Source organism: Chrysochloris asiatica, unplaced genomic scaffold, assembly GCF_000296735.1.
Source record: "Chrysochloris asiatica unplaced genomic scaffold, ChrAsi1.0 scaffold00203, whole genome shotgun sequence".
In the NCBI taxonomy this organism is placed as follows: domain Eukaryota; kingdom Metazoa; phylum Chordata; class Mammalia; order Afrosoricida; family Chrysochloridae; genus Chrysochloris; species Chrysochloris asiatica.
Genome location: NW_006408721.1, coordinates 437568 through 461899, shown reverse-complemented (window position 1 = coordinate 461899; position 24332 = coordinate 437568). Strand labels below are relative to the sequence as shown.

The following is a 24332-nucleotide window of genomic DNA, read 5'->3' as shown; positions in this document are numbered from 1 at the left end:
TGAACTAACAATCAGATTAAATTAAATTCAAAAGACATGTACTCAGAACTTAACTAAGTACTGAGACAGTCTTTTCCTTTTAGAACTTTGTATACAGACAAGAAAGACATGTAAAATTAACTATGATAAAATTCCCTCAGGTGGGAAATTGGAATAGACTCATAGACACAGGAACAGTTGATTCAGTCTGTGTGGATATGGGAAAGAATTAGAGTGACACTTGAATTGTGTGTTAAAGGAGGAAAAGCTAGAGTGTCTGACCACAGAAGAAGAAGAAAAAGAGATGGGAACCAATAGATGAATCCTGATCAAAAGGAAGAAAATCTTGAATAGATCTTCGAATTCATATGGAAACCACATTTACTTAATCTATTGAGACTGGGGAAACCCTGAATCTGTTATCCAGAAACATTATAAACCTTGAACCAAAACTATCCCATGAAGCTACTATTAAACTACATAAGTTTAGTTCAAGTAACAAGCAATTGTTTCCTTGGAGCATGTGCTCTTACACAGATGTATCTACAGAGTTCAACTGACAACAGACAACAGTCAATCTACAGCACAGATGAGAACTTTAAGGAGCAGAGAGTCTACATTATTGGTGATAAAACAATATGGGTAGAGATAATGAGAACGGTGACATGATGTGAAGAATTTAACCAATGTTACTAAATTACATATGTAGAAATTGTAAGTGGCTATATGTTTGGTTGTGCATATTACCAACAAAAATAATTGAAAGAAAAGATGAATTCCTGACACTTACAGGAAAAATGGCCCAGACCTGGGGGTTAGAAAAGAGAGAACTTGGTATATAGAAAAGAGTTCAAGCTTATCCTGAGATCTCTGGCTCTATGCTCTAATAACTTACAGAATAAGATGGTTTTCTGAGATGGAGAACACATGGAGGAGAGATAGGCTAAAGTGTTGGCAATAAGGGAATAAAGAAGAGAGAATTAAAGTTTAGACAGATTGAGACTGATATGCAAAAATCATGTGTACAAAGACACAGCTGAGTTTGTAAACGTAGGTAATACTGCTGAAGAAAAGTACAGAAAGAAAAGTGTGGTCCAGATTGTTGTGCCATGGAAAGAACTCTACAAAGCAGTGAGCAGAGAAGAAGAAAGAGAGCTATATGATTAGAATGCTCTAGAAGCCAAGAAAGGAAATATTCTGAGAAATGGCCAGTCAACAGTTTAAGAAAACCAAAATCAGACAAGGTCACTAGTGGGCAATTACATCATTGGTAAACAAGTGAAAGCATTTCATCAATGAGGCTAAACTGGAAGCAATTTTATTAGAGACACCACACGAATATAAATAAGACAGAAAACTGAGGGGAAAGTGAGGCTAGAGAAAGACTGAATTTGAGACTTAGGGAGACCTGAAGTATCATACTTGGTTGAAACATTACTTGGCAAACTGAGTAGCTTTCTCAGAATCTATGTGCTAATAAGACAAGGTAAGTTGTTTAAGGGTCTGCTGTTATAAAAACTTTTAAATTAAAAAACCAATACAATTTTCCCCAAAAGGCATGCTATTCTTCTTCCTAGGTATACAGCCAAATAAATGCAAATTTTGATTTCTATGAATAAAATATTTAGATTTAGCTGTTCTTTAGAAACAAAATAACATAATATACATAAAAATATTAAAATCATCTACTAGGTTTTAAGATTATGCTCTAAATAAAAGTATAGTAGAAAGACAATAGACTCAAAAATAAACAGAAAATTTATATTTGAGTCCACCACTTGACTGAATTTTACTTAAGCATTTTAAGATACTTTAGTCCAAAAATTCTGATTCTCTAACTCTAAACCAAGCATCAAAAGTTTTTAAAAAGCCAAATGATAATATATTATTAAAGCAAATGAAACTAACAAAGGTAGAAAAGAGACGGTATCTAATTAGCATAGCAATGTCTTACTTGAATAGCGTGTTGGACCAACTGGACTCTCCCGTCTTTGAGGTGAATTAAACTCACCCCCATCTTCTTCAAGATTTCTAAATGCTCAGGGTTGGTGGCCATAAAATCTCTGGCTCTCAGAGGGGGTTTAGCTCCACTCCTGAAACTCTCCTCTCTGCTAAAAGTAAGTACAAGCAAGGCTTAAAACTACATATTGGTATTGTTTTTTTAAAAAAACCAAGAACCATAAGTAAGGATAATATTAAATACTTGCAAAAGTGATAGTTTTAGAATGAGTGAAACTGGAATAACTGGAAACAGTTATTTTCCTATATATAATCTAGGCTGTAAATAAGTTTTATACAGCAACACAAGTATATATAGTACAGTATTAGTCAACCACATTATAACTGTTTGAGAATATAGAACAAGTTGTCTAAGGGGTTTGTTACTATTGATGGTTTCCTTTGAAAACACAATTTTTTTTTCTCTGCTCGTATCAGTGAGTGATAATGTTCACATAATTATTTTTCAAAAACTGTTTTGCAATGGCTTTCCTAATGCAACAATTTGAAAGAAAAAATACACTCATTAAGCCTACTTAGCAATCAACAATAAATATCTTCTCAAAAAACAAAAACAAATATAAGAAAAACTATATATTTACTATACAGGAACTATAGATATAAGGGAAAATGTTTTCAAATAAAAGACATGTAGAGATATCTGATGAAATAATTCCATGTAATAATGAGGTACAGTAAAAAATTGTTATATGCTGCCACTGATCATTATTATTCAGTTTGTTAAAACTAAAGCTACAAGGAAACTTTCCATAATAAAGACTTTATGGCAGAACAAGTTTAGCTATCTAACTTTACTAACTTATAATATGTACTTTAATTAGTCATAAGTACATATCTCAATATTTTTAATATAACTGTTGTATTTTGGTCTGATTGCTGTCACATGTTCTCAAAGATCTCCATTAAATTTTACATTAAAATTACAAAGTACTATCTATATCTTACACTCTGATGATGCCTCTAGGACAGCTCTTATCCACCACATTTTTCAAGGGTTCACGGATGCTCTGAGCATACAGTGGATCATTGGGAAAGAGAATCTGAGTATTTGGACAAGTCCAATCAAAATTACTGTCGTCCAGTTCTGTATATTCAGAAGTCTACAATAGAAAAGAATTTTATGACGTTTTTTAAAAAGAAAATATTTAATAGGATAAGTATATACAAGATACAATAAAAGAAAACATTAAAATGTAATTTTCCTTTTACCAAAATATGTTTATTAAACTGTAACTATTAATTATTTTACATTTGGGTAAAAAAAACTAAAAACACAGAGGAAGACATTTAATTAGAAAACGTAACTTACTGTGTTCTTCTTAGAGATGCTCTGATTTGTAGTAGAGAGCCAAAGAGGTAATAGATGAGCTTCTGTTGTAAATATGTAATCTTCTATGTCAAAAATAATGTCTTCTTTATCCGCAAATAACAGGTAGAGATATTTAAACATTTCAGCCAAGAAGAAAGAATCCATTCTAAAAAAAGGGTCACAAATAAATCTAAGAACATAAAAGTACCCAAAAGGCAACTATCTGATGATCACTAACCCTGTCGCCACCAATTTTGATGTTCAAAGAATATTAGAGTTGATAGATTCTCCTCAAGTGAAAAAGATCAGGCAGGGGTGCCTACAACATAGGTACACTATATCCTGTCTCAATACTGAAGACAGATGTTCCTATTGGCCTTCTAATGCCAGAAAAAGGTCAGTTTCCTCTACAAGGAATGAACAGCGGGGAGTTAATACTGATGAATTTTAGTACTGAAAAGCACATAGAATCTTCAAGTAATGTTAACTGAACTAGATAAAGTTAAACAATGTCACTGGAACTTCTATTAGGCAACCATCTAAGCAATAAATAAGGCTTTAGAGGTAATGGATATCAATTACAAAATGCTATATAAAGAAAATACAACACAATATCACAGACACACTATGAGTATATGCTTGTAAACATTTATATACCTATCAGGAAAGGAATACAGGGAAATATAGGGGGTGAAAACATACGCTTCTTTACAAAATTACCTAATGTTATAATGTCTTAATAAATATTTGAAAGTAAAAAGTTTATAAAATGCCGTGTGGCAGGAAAAGAGCATGGATGACAAAGGGAATGATGGTAACATCACATTTAATTAAGTTTACTACCTCTGCACTGTAGAATAAGCACTGGACTACTACTCACTGCATTACGAATCGCAAGGAGTCCTGGGGTGGCACTGTGGGTTAATGTGCTGGACTGCAAAGTTGGTTTGAACCGCAAGGTTGGCAGTTCACCATCACCAACTGCTACTCAGAAACCCTATACTGGGTCACTATGAGTTGGAACCAAGATCAGCGGTTTAAATCCCCCAGCTGCTCTGCAGAAACCCTATACAGGGTCACTATAATTCAGAACTGACTAGATGGCACTTAACAGCAACAAGGCAGCCTTGCTTTCTGTAGTAATAACTTGTAGTTTACTGGAAAGGTTTTAGTCTCACATCTTTGACCAAGCTTAAGGAAAAAAAAGCATTGTTACATTTTATTACTAAACAAAATGTGTTGAAATATTACCTCTGTCATCTATGGAAGGCTGCAGACAAATTCTTTCATTAATACATCTGTCTTAGTTTTGTTAGAGGCCTTCAAAAACGGAATATTTGTGCCATAACATAAGAGCTAATATTAAATTTGTAATAAATATCAAGTGAACATCTTCTAAATCATTGTGGCTTTATAATAAGTTTACAGGAATGCTGCCCCACATAAAACAAGTTTTCAGGTGGATCAAGCATTTTAAGAATTGTTAGAAAGACCTCAAAGATGAGCCAAGAGCAGGAAGATCATCAATCTCAATGAGTTAAAGTCCAGAAACTGGTGGAAAAAGGTCAGAGAGATATCATTGATGCGATAGCTACTGAACTTGGGATCTGACATGATTTGGTGTTTTCCAATTTAAGTGAACATCTTGGCCTCAGCAAGCTCTCACTAAGCTCAATAGGTACCAAAAGTATTAAGCAAAGATCAGCTAGCTCAAAGACAGATCTTGCCATCAGTCTTAAATCAAAAATTGAAGCTAATGAAAATGATTTTATGGGACAAATTGCAACTAGGGACGAGTCTTGGATTTACTAATGCAATCTAGAGAGCAAGATACAATAAAGGAGTGGCTTGAGGAACTTTGTTGGGCCTGATAAATTCAAGGCAGAGAGACTGGCTCAAACGGTTATAGCCAACTTCTTTTTGTGACTCCAAAGGAATAATCTTGATAGATTTTCTCGGAGGACACAGAACGATAACAGGGATTATTAAGTTTTAAGAAAATTATTAAGTTTTAAGAAAATAGAACACTGCATTGTTGAGAAAAAGGCCAACAGTTACACCATGGAATTTTTTCCCATTACAACCATCCATCTACTCATTCTTCAAGGACAGCAAGGCTGTCGTCTCCTGTGAGTACTTCATTGGGAAACCTAACTCCATGCACCCCGCAGCCTTGATCTTGCCCTTTCACACTCTTTGTTCCCCAAACTCAAAACACATTGAAAAACATGATCTGAGTCCCCTGAGGATGGCAAAATTGCCATTTTGATATGGTGTTAACTGAAATCAAGTGCAAAATTCTTCTGGGAAGGGTTAGAGAGATGTAAACACTACCTTCAGAAGTGTATAGACCAAGAAGGAGGATATGTCGAGAATAACTTCACATTTTGATCACTCATTTTGTTAAAGAAAAGTTTCTGTAACAATACTTTTTGACTTATTCTCATAGCAGACAATCAATAAATGTGTACTAAACTGAATTCAAATTTAAATAGCTAGAGGTATTGAAACAATGTGATGAAAAACATGGACTGCAAAGACAGAAATATATTATACTAACTAGTGAAGTATTATAATGAAATGTGCAAAGACCTGGAATTAGAAAACCACGAGGGAAGAACACATTTGGCATTTTTCAAGCTGAACGAACTGAAGAAATCTTGAAGCCCTGACTTGCAATATAGAAGGATTCTATGGACAAAATATTGAATGTTGCAGGGACATCAAAAGAAAATGAAAGGTACACACAGAGTCATTGTACTGAAAAGAGATGGTCGATATTCAACCATTTTAAGAGATAGCATATGACCAAGAACCGATCAAAACCAAGCTTCACTAAAGGCACTGGCGAAAATCAAGGCTCCACTAATTGATGGAATATGAATTGAAATCTTTCAACAAACTGATGCAGCACTGGAGGCATTCACTCAACTATGCCAAGAAACCTGACCAATCAATCGAATGAAAAAGATCCATATTTGTGTCCACCCCAAAGAGAAGTGACCCAATGGAATGTAGAAATCATTGAACAATATTATTAATATCACAAGCAAGTAAAATTTTGCTCAAGATAGCACAAAAATAGTTGCAACAGTACATCAACAGGTAACTGTCAGAAATGCAAGCCAGATTCAGAAGAGGATGCGGAACTAGAAATATCATTGTTGACATCAGATGAATTTTGGCTGGAAGCAGAGAATACAAGAAAGATGTTTACCCTTGCTTTACTGACTATGCAAAGGTCTTTGATGGTATGGATCATGACAAGCTATGGATAACACTGCGAAAAATGGGTATTCCAGAACACTTAACTGTGCTCATGAGAAATCTGTACATAGACCAAGAAGCAGTCTTTCAAATAGAACAAGGAGACACTGAATGGTTTAAAATCAGGAAAGGTGGGTACCAGGTTTGCATCCTTTTACCATACTTATTCAACCTGTACTCTTGGCAAAATCCAAGAAGCTGGATTATATGAAGAACATGACATCAGAATTGGAGGAAGACTAATATACAACCTGCAATATAAAAAATGACACAACCTTGCCTGCTATAAGAGAAGAGGACTAAAAATACTTATTGATGAAGAGCAAAGTCTACAGCCTTCATTATGGATTACACTTCAAAATAAAGAAATAAATCCTCACAACTGGATCATGATAAACAGAAAAAAGATTGAAGCTGTCAAAGACTTCATTTTGCTTGGATTTACTATCAACACTCATGGAAGCTGCATTCAAGAAATCAAATGATGGATTGCAATAGGCAAATCTGATGCACAGGACCACTTAAAAGTGTTAAAGCAGAGATGGGGGCATGGAGAGGGGGAGCAGCTGAGGACTCTCATCAACTGAGAAGGACTAAGAACTGGTGGCCAGGAGCAGACTTGCAGAATGTGCCCTTTGGAGATGTAATTTATTATATATGCCTGAGTGGGTTTTTTTGTTTAAAAAAAGCTAAAGTGCACAGAGAGAAATACTTTTAACTGATGGTATATGGAGGGGATTATAATCAATGTAATGAAACAAGTTATATGAATTGTTGAATGTGAAACTGATGATGTGCCCTGTAAACTTTCACTCAATCCACAATAAAAACCTTAAATTAAAAAAAAAAAAAAATGTTAAAGAGCAAAGATATCAGTTTGAAGACTAAGGTATGCCTGATCATGGTATTTTCAATTGCCTCATATAGATGTGAAAGTCAGACAATGAATAAGGAAGACCATCAAAGAACTGGTGCATTTGAATTATAGTGTTGAAGAAGAATATTAAAAGTACCACAGACTGCCAAAAGAACAAACAAATCTGCTTTGGAAGAAGGCCAGCCAGAATACTCCTTAGAAGCGAGGATGGTGAGACTTTGCCTCTTACACTTTGGATATCAAGATGTCCCTGGAAAAGGACATCAGGCTAGGTAAAGTGGAAGGTCAGTGCAAAAGAGAAGACCCTCAATGAGATGGAATGACACCTTGGCAGGAACAATGGACTCAAACAATAGCAACTATCAGGACTAGACACTGTTTTGTTCTGCTTTGCATAAGGTCGCTATCTGTTGGAACCGACTCAACAGCACCTAACATTTAACTATGTGACTGTGGAAACATTATGTAAAGGTTGTGAGCTTCAGTTTACTCTTTTGAAAAATGAAAATCATGATTATTATATTTATAACAGTGTAAAGACTACACGAAATTGTTGTTGTTAGGTACCATCCAGTATGTTCTGACTCATAGCAGCCGTACACCCTTTGTACAACAAAATGAGACACTGTCTAGTCCCACACCATTCTCACAGTTCTGGCCATAGTGTGATTGAAAATATTATGAAAGTGTTCCTTAGTCCGCAAAGTGACTTCTTTGCTTCTTAACACTTTCAAGAAGTCTTTTTGCAGCAGATTTGCCTAATACGATATGTCATTTGATTTTTTGACTGCTGCTTCCATGAAGACTGACTACGGATACAAGTACAATAAAATCCTTGACAAAGGATTTTTTTCCATTTACTAAGATATTTGGTTATTCTAAGTTGTAAGGATTTTTGTTTTCTTTACATTGAGGTGCAATCCATTCTGAAGGTTGTACACTACAATGAGACTAGAGTTATTGTTGATGTTGTTGCATATGGTTTCTGAAGAGCAGCTGGTGGGTTTGAACTAGGCTAACAAATTATCAAATAATGGATATTGTTTAGTCTGTATTAAAAAAATCAGAAACATATATACAAATGTAAACATACAGGCCTTATAATGTCTGATGACTGTTTAACTAAAATATTTTAGGGAAGATTTTATGTTCTTATTGCCATGTGTATTCTTTGTGATAATCATCTATGATTCAGGAACTACAGGTATTTCCAATTTCAAAAATGTGTGTACATATCCTGGTGAGTGAGAAAGCAGTGCTAGGCAATGAGTAACCAAATGTAAAGATTATGGAGCTGAAAGTTCTCCAGTGTCGTGGCAGGAGGTAATGAATATGGTCAGTTGAGCATCTACTTTATCACAGGTTGGTGTGGCGCTCTAGGGTCAGCACTGGACTTCGAATCACAAGATCAGCAGCTCAAACCTACCAGCTGCTTCTCGGAAACCCTATACAGGGTCGCTATGAGTTGGAACTGACTTGAAGTCACCTTAACAACAACAATGATCAAAATACAAACTTTTCAAACATGTTCAAATTATGTTGTTGTTGTTGTTAAGTGCCATCGAGTCGGTTCTGACCCATAGCGACCCTGTATAGGGTTTCCAAGGAGCAGCTGGTGAGCTTGAACCACCAACCTTGCAGTTCAAACGGCTTTGCAGTCTGCCGCATTAACCCACAGCGCCACACCATATGAGCATTATAAAAAATTATCACATGAACTAAGGTATGCTTCCTCAAATAGCCTTTTTAAAAGCATTAAACTTGCATGAATAATATCCGGTAGTTGTATTTTGTGTTGCTTAAGAGTTACACTGAGGAAAGAAGATGTAAGGAAGAACTGGTTTACCTGTCCTCATGACTTCCAGTACGAACATCTTTCATAGCAGCAAATCCACAAGGCACTCTAGCATATTTATTTAAATTTTCAATAAGTGTTTTTCCTACTTCAAGGTAGTAAGGATCCCCTGTAGCCTATTAAAAAAAAAAAAGGTAAAATATATATGCATACTCATCTATGTAGCTTATATGTCATCTATCAAATTTTATAGAATACATACTAAGTGCAGGACATTTGAGTAGGCACTGGAACCTACTTACACAGAACCTATTCTGAAAATTAACAATGGCTCTACTTTAAAGCATCTCTTAAACAATACACAACGGAAAGCTGTCCAGCTCTATACCTTAACCTTTAGATTATATTTCTAATGCCCAGAAAGGCTGCCTAAATGAAAGAAGACAAAAGACTGGAATATAAAATTTCCCTTTAGAGAAATGTTTAATTACTTTGAAAAGGCAAATTAAGATAGCAAATTCTTGCTTCTTTCAATAATCCAATATAACATTAAATGAAGACTTTAAAAACCCAATTACTATCAAACAGATAACAGGATCTAAATAACAAAAACAGAAGCAAATGACCTTACTTTATATAAGAAGTAGGTACTTTCTGCAAATTCAGGCCTTAAAGGATGTTGAGCCCAATGTACTCGGAAATCTGTTGTAAATGCCTAACCAAAAAAACAAGCAAATTAGCATAAAAAAATATGATTGAAAAAATTAAGTCACTCTGAAATGTACAGTATTTTATAAACTAGATAAGAAACAGGTAAAAGTAAAATATCCATCACAACATAATTTTCTATAAAACATTAATTTTCATTGTTTAACAACACAATTCAAATTACAAAGGCTAATTATTTTTTAACCAATTAAATTGTTTTGTTTTGTTTTTTTTACCAATTTAATAGAATGACTTTTTAAAATAATCATTTTAGTTTTTAGGAAGCTCAGGAAACAACTCTGAGGCTGAGTAATGCTACTGTGAGGGTCTTATGATCCACAGAATTGTTTTCTCATTTTCCTTGTTTTTACTTCCTCTCTTATTTTCACTTACTTGGCTTTCACATTTCTATTGTAGTGCGTTTTCTTTTATAATAACTCCAAATCCTCTAAGAACTGAGATAGGGCATTATTTTAATAATAAATAAAAGGAGTCATATAAATGACAGAGTCAACTGGCTTTAGGAAAACAAAAAAGATAAAAATAAAACCCAACAAAAACCTTCAAGAGTGTCAAATAAAAACTTGATTTGTGTAAGATGTATGTAGTCTAACACAATTTAGAATAAACTGAAACCTCAATTTATTCTACATGGATATAAATTTCCTACCTACTTTAAGGCTAGTAAAATTATATTTCCCCAAAGCAACATTTTAGACACGTCCCAGAGGTCAAGAAGCAGTGATAGAATAAGGTCATATACAAATGTGGAAACTTTCAATGGCACAATTGCTAAAGAGCATGCTACTGAAAACCTTGCCATATCAAATAACCAAGAATATTTATTACAAACATAAGGTATAAAAACCAGAAAGAGCAATTTTCAATTATCATGAACAAAAGCTGGCATTCTCCAAAAAACCAGGGAGTACGTGTGATTAACAAAGTACTTTACACAAATATCATTTTCATAAAACAAGTTTTAGAAAATAAAAAGTGACAAAATCTCCCTAGCTGGTGGGTCCATGTAAAATTAGAATGAGAAAAATCTTACAACAGTATGGATTAGAAAAGGTTGAAAACTTGGGACTTTTTTTCCCCAGTAAAATTAATGAAATGTTAGTATTACCTTAAACTACAAAGGGGGGGGGGGGGGGGCACAAAACAGTTGCTGCTGAGTCTACTCTGACTGATGGTAACTTGGGTGGTCAGAGCAGAAGTATGAGCCACAGGACTTTTAAGGGGTAATTCTTTTAAAGTAGATTACTGGGCCTTTTGTACAAGGCTCTCTGGGTGGAAATGACCTCCAATCCTTTCAGTGAACAGCTGAGCACATTAATTATTTGCATCCACCAAGAACTCCTAAAAGAGACCTGGTAGTGCTATAGGCTAGGTGTTGGGTTGCTAACTGCTCTGAGGGAGAAAGATGGGGTTGTCTGTTCTCATCAAGAGTTACAACCTCAGAAGCCCTATTTAGAGTCATTGAGTTGGAACCCACTCAGTGGCAGTGGGTTTGGATTTTGTTGCTACCTGAAAAGTCATCAGTTTGAACCCATCAGTCACTTAGAAGGAGAAAAATGAGTCAGTCTCTTCCATACAGACTTACAGCCTTGAAAATAACACGGAGCAGTTCCACTCTGTCCTATAGGGTCACTGGGAGTTGGAACCGACTCGAGGGCAGTGGGGAGGGATCTCCTAAACTAGATTTCTTTTAATACATGAGGAAAAAGAAAACATACAATACTATATAAACATTATTATTAAATAAACTATTATTAATTAATATTATTAAATAAACTAACTTGTTGTTAAGGGCTCCCAGTTGGTTCTGACTCACAGCGAGCCTGTTTAGCTTTCTGAGGAACAGTTTGTGCGTTCGAACTGATGACCTTGTGGGTAGCAGTCAAGCAAACAAACAAACCTTAAAGACGACATTTTCCACATTTAAATTAAGGAGCTTTGGTGTGGGATAGACATTGGACTACGAGCAGCAAAGTCAGTGGTTCAAATGTATCAGCTGCTCCATGGGAGAAAGAAGCAGCTGTCTGTTCCCATCAAGATTTATTCTTGAAAACCCTAAAAAGGGTCCTTGGGTTGGAAATGAATCAGTGGCAAGTAGGTTTGGTTTTTAGTTTGGTGACATAGTGAGTTAAGGGTTATATTACTAAGAGAAAGGCTGGTAGTTTGAATCTACTCCTTAAGAAAAAGATCAGACAGTCTGCTTCTGGAAAGATTTACAGCCTTGGAAACTCAATTGGAGCAAGCAGTGCTATTCTGTCCTATAGGGTCACTACAAGTCAAAAGAAACTCAATGGCAGTGGGTTGTTGTTTTGTTTTATTTTGTTTGGTAGTGGTGGGTTGGGGTACAACAATTAAGTGCCTAGCTGCTAACTGAAAGGCTGGGGCACAAACTCACCCAACAGATCCATGGCAGATAAAAGCTAGTGAAATGCTCCTATAGAGATGACAGCTTAGGAAACCCTATGGAGTAGTTCTACTCTAACCTATAGGGTCTATATGGTAAACACCACTACCAAACATCAAAATTAACAGTCCTGGTGTGGCGCTGTGGGTTAATGCACTGGACTACAAAGTAGGTTTGAAATGCAAGGTTGGCAGTTCAAGCTTACCAGTTGCTCCTTGGAAACCCTATACAGGGTCGCAGTGAGTCAGAACTGACTTGAAGGCACTAACTCAACCTATATGTAAATTAAAATTCTGAAATTATTTTCTTACCTCTGGTAAAAAATTGTGTTTTTTAATCACCTGGTACAACATTTCGTGAGTTTCAATAGCAGGTCTAATATCCCCCTTTAAAACCTAGAAGTCAACAACAAAATGACCTAATAAGATATGAGTTGATTTTATCTATGATCATGTAGAGAGAAAATTGACATTAATACAGTTCTGAGATGTGCTGTTTTAGTAATTCACTTTCAGTAATCAAAAACATACTTAATTATAGTCATACTGCTTTAATATTAATAGCAGAATGCTTTTTACCTGTAAACCTGGAAAAAAGGCAAGCAAAGCATCCATCCAAGTCCGAGCATTCAGCATTGGTTTGTGGATATGCACATCAAGTAGAAGAGGTGGCTGGCTAATGTATCTCATTATGGCATCGTAATGCTAGAAGATCGTAATACATGTTCATGAAAGTATATGAGAAAAGAAGTACAATCTCAATACATTATACTAAATAGCACCATTAAGAAATTACACCTAAATTTATACAGTGATTTTATTTATATATTTATACAGTAATATTATTTAAATAATAATTATTAACAATTTAAATAAATATTTAAATTATTTTAGATGGGTTTCTTTCTATGATATATATGTTCCCTTGCATGGAGTCCTGGTGTGGCACTGTGAGGATGGACTGCAAAGTCAGTTTGAACTACAAGGTCAGTGGTTCAACCTTACCAGTCTCTCCTCAGAAATCCTATATAGACAGGGTCACTATGAGATGGAAATGACTTGACAGCACTTAACAACAATAACAAAATACTTAATATGGGACTTTCTGAAGAGAGCTCTGAATATTATCTTTCTGTGGAATTAGCTCATGGGATCCTGGTGTTGTGCTGTTGGATAAGCATGGGATTGCTAACCACAAGGCTGATGGTTCAAACCCATCAGCCGTTCCTAGGAAACCATATATAGGGTTGCAATAAGTTGGAACCAACTCAGCAGCACTTAACAACAGCCCGGTATGCTTTGTAGCCCAATGATACCCCAAGGATGCTCATGGAATAGAGCTACAAGCTTCAATTTTAGACAATTATTCTCATTTTCTCCAAAGTCTAGTTAATGTGTTCCTTTCTCAGCTAATATATTAATGATGGTGTACACCATCACCTAAATTAATATGTCTAATCACTGTTGCCAATCTTGTGGTCTGCTATTTATTATTTTTTTGCTCTTAGAAATTCTTTCACACCTTTTCTTGTCTTCTTCTGTAAATATTTCTCAGCTTTCACAATAAGAGGTTGAGCTGCTACAGTTAAATAATGCTAACAAGTCACCAAAATATTATCCATCCCCATTTACCTCAAGAAAATTTTGATAATCAAGAACCTAATGCACAATGCATGTGATAGTGCTTTTTCAAACATTCAAATGATGGCTTATTAAGACTTCTATTAGTTTTGTTTATCAACTTATCTGTTATTTAATAACTATTACTATATGTTAAAGGCCTAGTGGTGCTATGGGTTAGATGTTGGACTCCTAACTGTAAGGTCTATGATTCAAATCCAATAGGCACTCTGTGCACTTAAAAAAAAAAAAAAATTAGTCATAGAAACCCTACAGAGGGCTGCTATGCAGCAGAATCAACTCATGGCCGTCGGCTTGGTTTGTTTTTTAATTATATGTTAGATACTGTTTTATTTCACATACACTAGCTCAAAGTATCTTTTGATTAACCCTGTAAATATTCCTAGTATTCCCATTTTGCAGGTGAGGGACACAGGCAGGTACTTTAAGTTACCTGCTCAAAGTCACAAAATTAGTAGGTAATTTTGTGACTAGTAGAACAAGGATTTAAGGCAGGAAGACTCCCATACTTTAAACCACTACACAGACTATCTCACAAATTTGTGAGCTGGGCAAAGAAATGGTAAATTATTATTAAAAAGGATGAAGTTATTTATATAACTGATGAGTTTATTATACACACATTCATTTCGATTTCAGTAACAAAAAAGGGCAATTCCATCTGGTTCAACAATCTTACTGCTTTCCCAAGAAATCTGCCTCTAGTTCTGATCCAGACTTAAGACTTTATAATCTGCTTTAGAAATGAATGATGCTGTTGTTAAGTGCTGGTAAGTTGGTTCCAACTCAGACTGACCCTGTATAGGTAAAACTCAAATTCACACATTTTACCATTTATTAGCAGAGGGGGGAAATTCTGATAAAAGAATATAAAATGAGGTCATAAACTAATCGTAAGCTAATTTTTGAAATGTTTGAAGCTATTATTCTGTCCCTGTCTACCACCATAAGACAATACTGACAAAAAACGGATACGCTTGCAAAAATCATTTTTCACATCACTCGGGTAATTGAATTTCTATAAAAAAATCTGGCACTCAAGCTAAATTGGTTCTAAATATTAATTTTAAAAATTAGAACAACTTACTGTATTAAATCTTTCCAGAAAACTATCATCTCCAAGCAAGACGTAGGCTTTTAATAGATATTCATAATATGAATCAATCCCTGCTCCAACTCCACTATCTATGGAAAAAACATATGTGATTCTTCTTTAAACAGGTCTAAAAATGTTTTACAGATAACAAATACACTTGTACACTACAAATGGAAAATAAGTCTAAACATGAAATTGTTCAAGTAAAAAATAATTATTAAAATATTAATCTTACTATATATAATTGTTTCTTGGTTAATAATAATAGGTGCATCGAAAAAAATCTTACTTTGAAAAACTGTACTTCAAAAAATCAAAAAGATAACTTACAAACAAAAAGATGACAATGGACCAAGAATTAGAACAAAGAATATATAGAGAAAACTTGCAAATCATATACTTACAAACCTATAATTGTTTTAAAACACAAATAATCTAACAGAAAGTTGACAAAAGATCAGAATACCCATATCAAAAACAAAGAAGCATACTGACCAATAACATGAAGAAATGTCCAATGTTATTAGGATTAAGAAAATGCAAATCAAAAGACAATGGGATATCATTTATATACCCCATTTCACTGGTAAAACTTTAAAATCTGACAATACAAAGGACTCAGAGGATATAAATCCACAGGGTCTTTTACACATTGCTGTTCAAATTACTAAGTGGCTCAATAACTTTGAAAACCAATGGGACATATTTATCTCCTGAAGATGAACACGAACTTACCCTATGACCAAAATTCTACTCCTAGGTATGTAGTTATGTAAAACTTTTATACTTGTACAATGGAAGACACAACAATATTGAACAGTACTACTATTCACAATAGCAAACTCCTAGAAATAACTGGTAAATCGTGGTTTATTCATGCAATGTAGTTTATTCATAGTCAAAAAATGAATGAACCTTAGGAATATTAAGTAAAAAAAAAAACCTCTTGAAAAGTTAAACAGGGCATGGTATGTATTCATAGTTATGTATTCATTATATATAATTGTTTTAAGCTTAATAAAAACAATTATATATAATGAATACATACTATGAATATGAATCAAAAATTATCTGCACTCTGGCTGTAGAATTTATTTTAATCAACTTTTAGAAAAGACAAAGACATCACTTTTCAATTTTTAGAACTGAATTTTTATTCATTTATTAATTTTTAGAACCAATTTAGCTTGCGTGCCAGATTTTTGTCCATTTGTCAACAAACTTTTCTATTCCCTTATTACAAAATGTTTTAGGCTGAGCTGCGAGCCACTGTCTTCACTTTTTCATCAGAGGTGAATCTTTGTCCTCAAAAGGCCACTTTCAGGGGACCAAACAGGGTCACTATGAATCAGAACTGACTTGATGACATTTAACAACAATAAATGCTTGTTTTTAAGGATAAAACCATACTCTTTTTATAATATATCTTCTTTGCTCATATAACATTGTTACATGCTTTTTCTCATTTTCCCAATGAATTTTAATAACTAGTCCTGGTGTGACACTGTGAGTTAATGTGCTGGACCGCAAAGCGGGTTTGAACAGCAAGGTTGGCTATTCAAGTTCACCAGATGCTCCTCAAAAACCCTACACGGGGTTGCTATGAGTTGGACTTGACAGCACTTAACAACAACAACAATAACGTAATGCAAAATAAGTTTCTACTTATTAATGAACTCTTATTGTTTATCATAATTACACATAACTGTGACAAACATATTTGAGAACAAATAATTTTCTTTTTATTTCCTTAAGTTAGATTCCCAAAAGTAAAACTGTTAATCAAAGGGACTATCATTTAAGGTACCAATTCATTCTGCCAAATTGTTTCCCAAGTGGTGGTGATGTTAGGTGCCAATGACTCAGTCGTGACTCATAATAACCCTACATGTACAACAGACTGAAATACAGTCCCAACCTGCGTCATCCTCAGAACTACTGCCTACTCTTGCAGTCACAGTGCCGATCGATCTCACTGAGGGTTTTCCCCTTCTTCACTGACTCTCTACCAAGCATGATGTCCTTCTCTAAAGACTAGCCTCTCCTGATAACTTGTTCAAAGTACGAGATGAAGTCTTGCCATTCTTGCTTCCATGGAAAATTCTGGCTGTACTTCTTCCAAGACATATCTGTTTGTTCTTCTGGCAGTCCATGGTACGTATATTCATTATTCTTTGTCAACACCAGAACTAAAAGGCATCAATTCTTCTTCCGTCTTTCTTATTTACTGCCCAGCTTACCCAGGCATATGAGCCAACTGGAAATACCATGATTTGGGTCAGGCATTCCTTAGTTTTCAAAGTAACCTCTTAGTGCTTTAATACTTTATAGAGATCTTTGCAGTGGATCTGTCCAAGGCAATACGTTGCTTGATTTTTTACTGCTAATTCCAACAGCACTGATTGTGAATCCATTTTAAATGAAATCCTTGACAACTTCATTATTTTCTCCATTTATCATGATGTTGCTTATTGGTTAAATTGTAAGAATCTTTTTGCTTTCTTTATGTTGAGGTGTAACCCATACTGGCAGTGTTCAATCTGCATCAGTATATGATTCACATCCTCTTTGTTACCAGCAAGCAAGGTTATGTCATCTACATACAACAGATTGTTAATGAGTCTTTCATCAATCCTGGTGTGATGTTCTTTTTCATGTAGTCCAGCTTCTCAATTATTTGCTCAATTTAGTGTTCTGGAATCCTCATTCTTCACAATGCAATCCATAATTTCTTATGATCCATACAGTCGAATGCCTTTGGATAGTTAACAAAACACAGATAAACCTCTTTCTAATATTCTGTTTTAAACCCAGATCCATCTGACATCAGCAATAATATTCCTTGTTCCATGTGATTGTCAGATTAAAAAAGGCCAATACCAGTCCATTTCAGCTCACTAATGCCTAAGATACCGATGTTTATGTGTTCCATTTCATTTTTGACAACTTCGAATTTTCCCAGATTCATACTTCGTACTTTCCATGTTCTTATTTTCAATGGATGTTTACAGCTGTTTCTCTTCATTTTGAGTTGTGTCCCGTCAGGAAATGAAGGACTCACTGGCTTTACTCCATTTGCATCATCACAGTCAAGTCTACTTTGAGGAGGCAGCTCTTCCCCAGTCACATTCTGAATGCCTTCCAACCGGAGGGGCTCATTTTCCGGCACTATATCCCATCCTGTAGTAACCCTATATAGGGCTTCTGAGGAGCAGAATCCTATATAGTGTACAAGCTGGTGAACCTGAACCACTAACCTTGTGGTTCAAACCACAGCACGACACCAGGACTCCTGGTACCTTCTAACAATTGCCTGGAATAGATGCTTCACATGTACCCAATTTGACCTCATCAGTATAAATCATTAGTACTTCAATATGCAAATCACTTCATGACTTTGGATGAAACGTTCTCTCTCCAACATCATCTCACAAAAAAGAAGATTCTTTACAACATGGGCTTTATTATTTCAAATATCATTTGTAGTAATAATAGTAATATCAACTCAAATTAGTGAGCACTTATTTCATAAGGAACCCTGGTGGCACTGGACTGCTAACCACAAGGTCAGCAGTTCAAACCCCACTTGCTTTACAGAAGAAAGATGTGGTTTTCTGTTCCTGTAAAGATTTATAGCCTCAGAAACCCAGTTGTTGTTAAGTGCCATTGATTCGGTTCTGACCCACAGTGACCCTGTACAGGATTTTCGAGAAGTAGCTGGTGAGCTTGAACCGCTGACCTTGCAGTTCAAACCAACCTTGCGGTCCAGCACATTATGCTACAACAACTTATCAGGACTCCTCAAAAGGGTCATTATGAGTCAGAATCAAGTCAGTGGCAGTGGGTTTTGGTTTGGGGTATTTCATACACTGTTTTAAGTAAGCACCTTAAAATGGTAAATTCATTTAATCCTCATAATTAATTATGTGAAGTATTATATTATCCCCACTGTACAGATAAGGATGTAAAGGCACACAGAGGTTAAACTGTTGTTAAGTGCAGTTGTTGCTGTTGTTGGTAAGTGCAGTTGAGTTGGTTCCGATCCATAACGACCCTGTAGTTTAGGGTTTCCAAGGAGTGGCTGGTGAGCTTGAACCGCCGACCTTGTGGTTCAAACCAACGTTGCAGTTCAGCACATTAACCCATAGTGCCACCAGGACTCCAGAGGTTAAATAACTGGCCCCAAATCACAAAGCTAATAGGTTGCAGAGTTGAGATTTGAAATCCCACATTTGGCTTCAAAGTCTACTCTGAGCTACTGTATTATATTCCATTTCTAGTGGTAGAGGGAAGGAATAAACATAAGGATTATTAAATGCAGATTTCCACTTAACAGAATCTTGATGTGAGATGGATTAGGCACTCTGGTACTCTAATCCTTCAAAGAAAATTACTTTTAGCATTTCATTTACACCCTATGTTATTGTTTTAGTGCCACTGAGTTGGTTCCAAATCACTACGAACATGTATAGGGTTTCCGAAGAGCAGCTGGTGGATTTGAAATACCAACCTTGCACTTCAAAGTGAACTTTTGGTGGAATGCTTATCCTATATCACCACATTCAGGCTCTATATCCTTTATGTCATCTATAATGCCCTTATGGGAAAAAACATTAAATCATCTAGGTTAAGTGTGCTACGATTAGGGCCAAAGGAGAAAACCTGGCTAAATTAACAAAATTCCATTATCTTAAAGATCATTTTAACAAATGAAAATCCATTATTTCCTAACCATTTTGAGAATGTGAAAGCTTAACTTTAAAAACCCAATTTACATACCTTTGCGCACCCAATCTCCAGTATGAATATTAATAGTCACACCCACTAAGTTACTACTTCGCTGCCTTTTTTCCCAGAGAAAATCCAGAGCTTTCCTTGCATATTCCTATAATTAAAAAACAAACAAACCCTCAGTTGATTAACAAATAAGACGCAAAGAAACAAAAATCAAAGGCACATCCAATATATTAAGTAAAATTCTTAAAGTAACCATTTATATGATATATGTTAAATTGCCCTTGAAAAGCAAATCTTAGTTCTTTTTCAGCCAAGGAATTCTAGTTCTAACAATGACTCTGAAAAGAATGATTCACTGTAAGGACTTCCTACTCACCTACTCTTGTAAATGCAGATTCAAATTTGCATATATTATTAAATTATATTAATTGCTTACATTATAAAACATGCTTTTTAAAATAATTTCCATCATTTAAGTGCAAAGTAAAAATCCCCTTAGATAGTCCTAGTTAGAAAACTTTGGTATGCTGTCTTTGAAACACATAATTCAGATTCTATCTTTTAAAAGCATGCAATTTTGTTTGTGAAGAATTAAGAAATCAACTAGACTAATGAGTATTCATTTGATAATACCAAACTTATAACTTTACAATAACATTTTCTTTTCAGTTTCTTTTTTACATTTGTTTTTACCTATTCAACATTAAATTTAAATAATTTCTACTCAAGTTCTTGGCTTTAGATAAAAAAAGATACTATGCAATGTGAAAACAAAGTGCATAAACAGGTGAGTAAGGATCCCTGTAGCGTACTGGATTATGAGTTGGGCTGCTAACAGAAAGGTCAGCATTTTGAATCTACCAATCAGTCTCATGGAGAAAGATGAGACTTTCTGCTCCTGTAAAGATTTACAGCCTAGGAAACACTATACAGGGTTGCTAAGAGTCGGAACTCAACTCCACAGCACATAACCATCACCACAACCACCACAGGTGAGCGTCTAAGTTAAAATTAATTTCAGCACATAAACTTACACAGCACTAAGGGAATTGTACTCTAAAAGAAAAAAATCATTAGCCCAATTTGTCAACTTTATAGATTTAAGAATAGAGTCTCAAATATTTTAGTCTTAATTATTTTTTTTCTTTGTGGAATTTATTTCAATCAATTTTTGGAAAAGACAAATATGTCATTTTTCAGCATAATCTCCTTGCTTTTCAATACACTTTGTCCATCTGAGAACAAGCTTTCAATTCCCTTATTAAAACATGTTTTAGGCTGAGCTATGAGCCATGAATGCACCGCTGTCTTCACTTCTTCCTAAGAGGTGAATCTTCATCCTCAAAGGGCTCCTTTCAGGGGACCAGCCAGGTAAAAGTCTGGTGAAGTAAGATCAGGACTATAGGGAGAATTCACTGCCACCTCAAAATGACGTTTTTGCAGTGTCAACAGCGTAGGCAGAGGTGGGTGGATGTGCATTGTCATGCAAAATCACATCACTCTTGGATAACAGTCCTCTGCTTTTTAGCTAGTATTTAGGTTTCAACTCTACAGTGAGCATTTCACTGTAGTGAGCACTGTTGATTGTTGAACGTTTTTCCTGATAATGTTCCAATACAAACCTTTGAGAATCCCAGAAAACTGTGAGCATCAATTTTCCAGCTGATGGTTGACTTTTGAACTTGCACTTGCTTGAGATTATTTCTATTCTATACTCTGCTACTTACTCTCAGGCTCATAGTGATGAAACCATGTCTTGTCACCAGTAATGATTTTTTTAAAGGAACTTTTGCTTTCCTTCCAATATCGGTCTAAATTTAGTTTGCTAATGTCCAAACGCTTCTATTTATGCTTGTCCATGAGTTGTTTCATTACCCATCTCACACACATTTTTTAAAACCCAAGTCTGAGAAGGATTATTTCATAAGCAGAGCCATGGCTGATTTGCAAATGATTTGCCGCATAAATCCACTGTCACTCATCTATTCGACAGAATCATTCATGGGCATGCTCAATGTTGTCATCCACCATGGACATGGATGGGCATTTTAGCACAGCAAGAGCGTGGATAATTTTTATTTAACTGCATATATAATTGATATTATGTGCCATGAGTTGCAACCCTGGAGTATAGGATTTCCAAGCAACAACTGGTAGGTATGAATTGTCTACCTTGTGGTTAGCAGTTCAGGGCTTAACCTACAGTGCTACACCCATATTCCCTAAATTGTTATTAAGTGTTGTCATAGTCTTAATTCTTGACTAAAGAATTAATGCTGATTTTTAAAAAGTTAAAGTTATTTAACTAAAGGTCAGAATTTCAGAGCTGGAAAGGATCACAAAGATTGCAGTGCTCTATGTGGCACTGCAGGATAAACACTGGACCAGAAGGTCAGTTTGAGCCACAAGGTCAGCGGTTCAAACCCATCAGCCACTCCTCCGAAACCTTATACAGGGTTGCTATGGGTTGGAACCGACTTGATGGCACTTAACAACAACAGTGGTACAAACTGAAAGGGAAGAACACTTTCAGCATCTGTCATGCTAAAAGAATTGAAGAAAAAACCTGAAGTCTAAACTTGAGATAATGAAGGATTCTATGGGTGTGCTGCTGTAGGATAAGCACTGGACTGTTAATCACAAGTTCAGTGTGATTAGCCAGCCACTCCTAAGGAACCCTATACAGGGTGCCTATGATTTGAAACCAACTCGACAGCACTTCAACAACAATAACAAGGGCAAAACACTGAATGATGCAAAAAGCATCAAAAGAAGATGAAAGGTATACAGAGTCACTGTGCCAAAAATAAACTGTCGATAGTCAAACATTTCAAGAATTGATGGTACTGAAAGAAATCCAAGCTGCACTGAAAGTACTGCCTAAAAACAAGGCTCCAGGAATGGACAGAATGTGAATGGAAATCTTTCAACAAACTGATACAGCACTGCAGGAACTCACTCATCTATGCTAAGAAATTTGGAAGAGATAGTTGGCCAACCGCTTGGAAGAGATTCATATTGGTGACCATTCCAAAGAAAAATAACTTAATGGAATGTAGAAATCATTGAACACTACTATCATTAATATCACATGCAAAGCAAAATTTGCTGAATTCAAAAACAGCTGCCAACAAGTACATCGACAGAACTGCCAGAACTTTAAGCTATATTCAGAAGACAAAAAACTAGGGATAACATTGTTGATATCAGATGGGTCTTGGCTGACAGCAGAGAATACCAGAAAGCTGCTTACTTGTGCTTTATTTACTATCCAAAGGCTTCTTCACTATGTGGATTATGACAAACTATAGGTAACATTACAAAGAATGGGTAGTCCAGAACACTTAATTGTGCTCATGAAGAACCTATATACAGACCACAAGGCAGTTGTTTGAATAGAACAATGGAATATTGAATGGTTTATAATCAGGAGAAGTACGCAACAGGATTATATTCACCGTACTTATTCAATGGACTCAAGAGTAACAATAACTATGAGGATGGTGCAGGACCAGGCAGTATTTCATTCTGTTGTGCATAAGCTTGTTAGGAGTCAGAACTGACTCAAAAGCACCTAACAATTCAACAACATTCATTCTGAGGGGCTGGATTATATGAAGACTAATGTGGCATCAGGATTGGAGTAACATCATTAACAATCTGTGATACGTACTTGCAGATAGATATAACCTTGCTTGCTGAAAGCTAAGAGGACTTAAATTACTGATGAAGATCTAAGACAATAGCATCAGTATGGATTGTCTCTCAATGTAAACAAAAAATCCTCAACACTGGACCAATAATAAATAGCATCATGATAAACGGAGAAAAGATTCAAGTTGTCATAGTCTTCGTTTTGCTTGTATCCCTAATTAACACTCACGGGAAGTAGCATTTAAGAAATCAAACCACAGGTTGTATTAGGCAAATCTATTGCACAAGATCTCTTTAAAGTGTCCAAGAGCAAAGATACCAGTTTGAAGACTAAAGTGTTTGTCATAGTTAGGGTTTTGTGTCAACTTGACTGGGCTAGGATTCCCAGTGACTTGGTAACTGAAATGTTGTGGTTGACCCAACAGTGAGATGTAGTATACTGTGGTTCAGTCTATGATGATTGTCTCTGACCAGGCATAGTTAACTCTGTGATTACTGGCTATGAGCTGCCAATCAATTGAAAGGATGTTTTCCAAAAGGTTGTGGCCTGCTTCCAAATACAATGGACACTCAGGCAAAGGCTACTTGCTTTCTGTTGGATCTAAATCTTGCATCTGAATTTCCCTCCAACCTCTGGCTCTTTGGACTTACACCAGTGGCCTGCTCTATTGTCTGCCAGCCTTCCTGACTGCCAGACCTGCCTGATTGCTGGACCTGTCTAATGATCTTGATTCATCTGGACTGGACTTGGGACTCTCCCATCTCTACAACTGTGAGCCATTTCTTTTATATAAACTTCTCTCTCTCTATGTATGTATGTATGTAT

General features: G+C 35.5%; 1 protein-coding gene across 2 annotated transcripts in view; it reads right to left on the bottom strand.

Annotated features, from left to right (window-relative positions):
• EDEM3 (ER degradation enhancer, mannosidase alpha-like 3) overlaps positions 1-24332 on the bottom strand; it is a 96997-nt gene that overhangs the window by 18578 nt on the left and 54087 nt on the right. For both annotated transcript variants that reach the window (XM_006872524.1, XM_006872525.1), the window contains exons 8-16: positions 19895-20000; positions 15107-15204; positions 12958-13083; positions 12691-12774; positions 9878-9961; positions 9298-9422; positions 3308-3473; positions 2944-3098; positions 1934-2087 (exon numbers count right to left, since the gene is read on the bottom strand). In XM_006872524.1, coding sequence (XP_006872586.1) covers positions 1934-2087; positions 2944-3098; positions 3308-3473; positions 9298-9422; positions 9878-9961; positions 12691-12774; positions 12958-13083; positions 15107-15204; positions 19895-20000 — 1098 coding nt within the window. The remainder of the gene's footprint in view (positions 1-1933; positions 2088-2943; positions 3099-3307; positions 3474-9297; positions 9423-9877; positions 9962-12690; positions 12775-12957; positions 13084-15106; positions 15205-19894; positions 20001-24332) is intronic.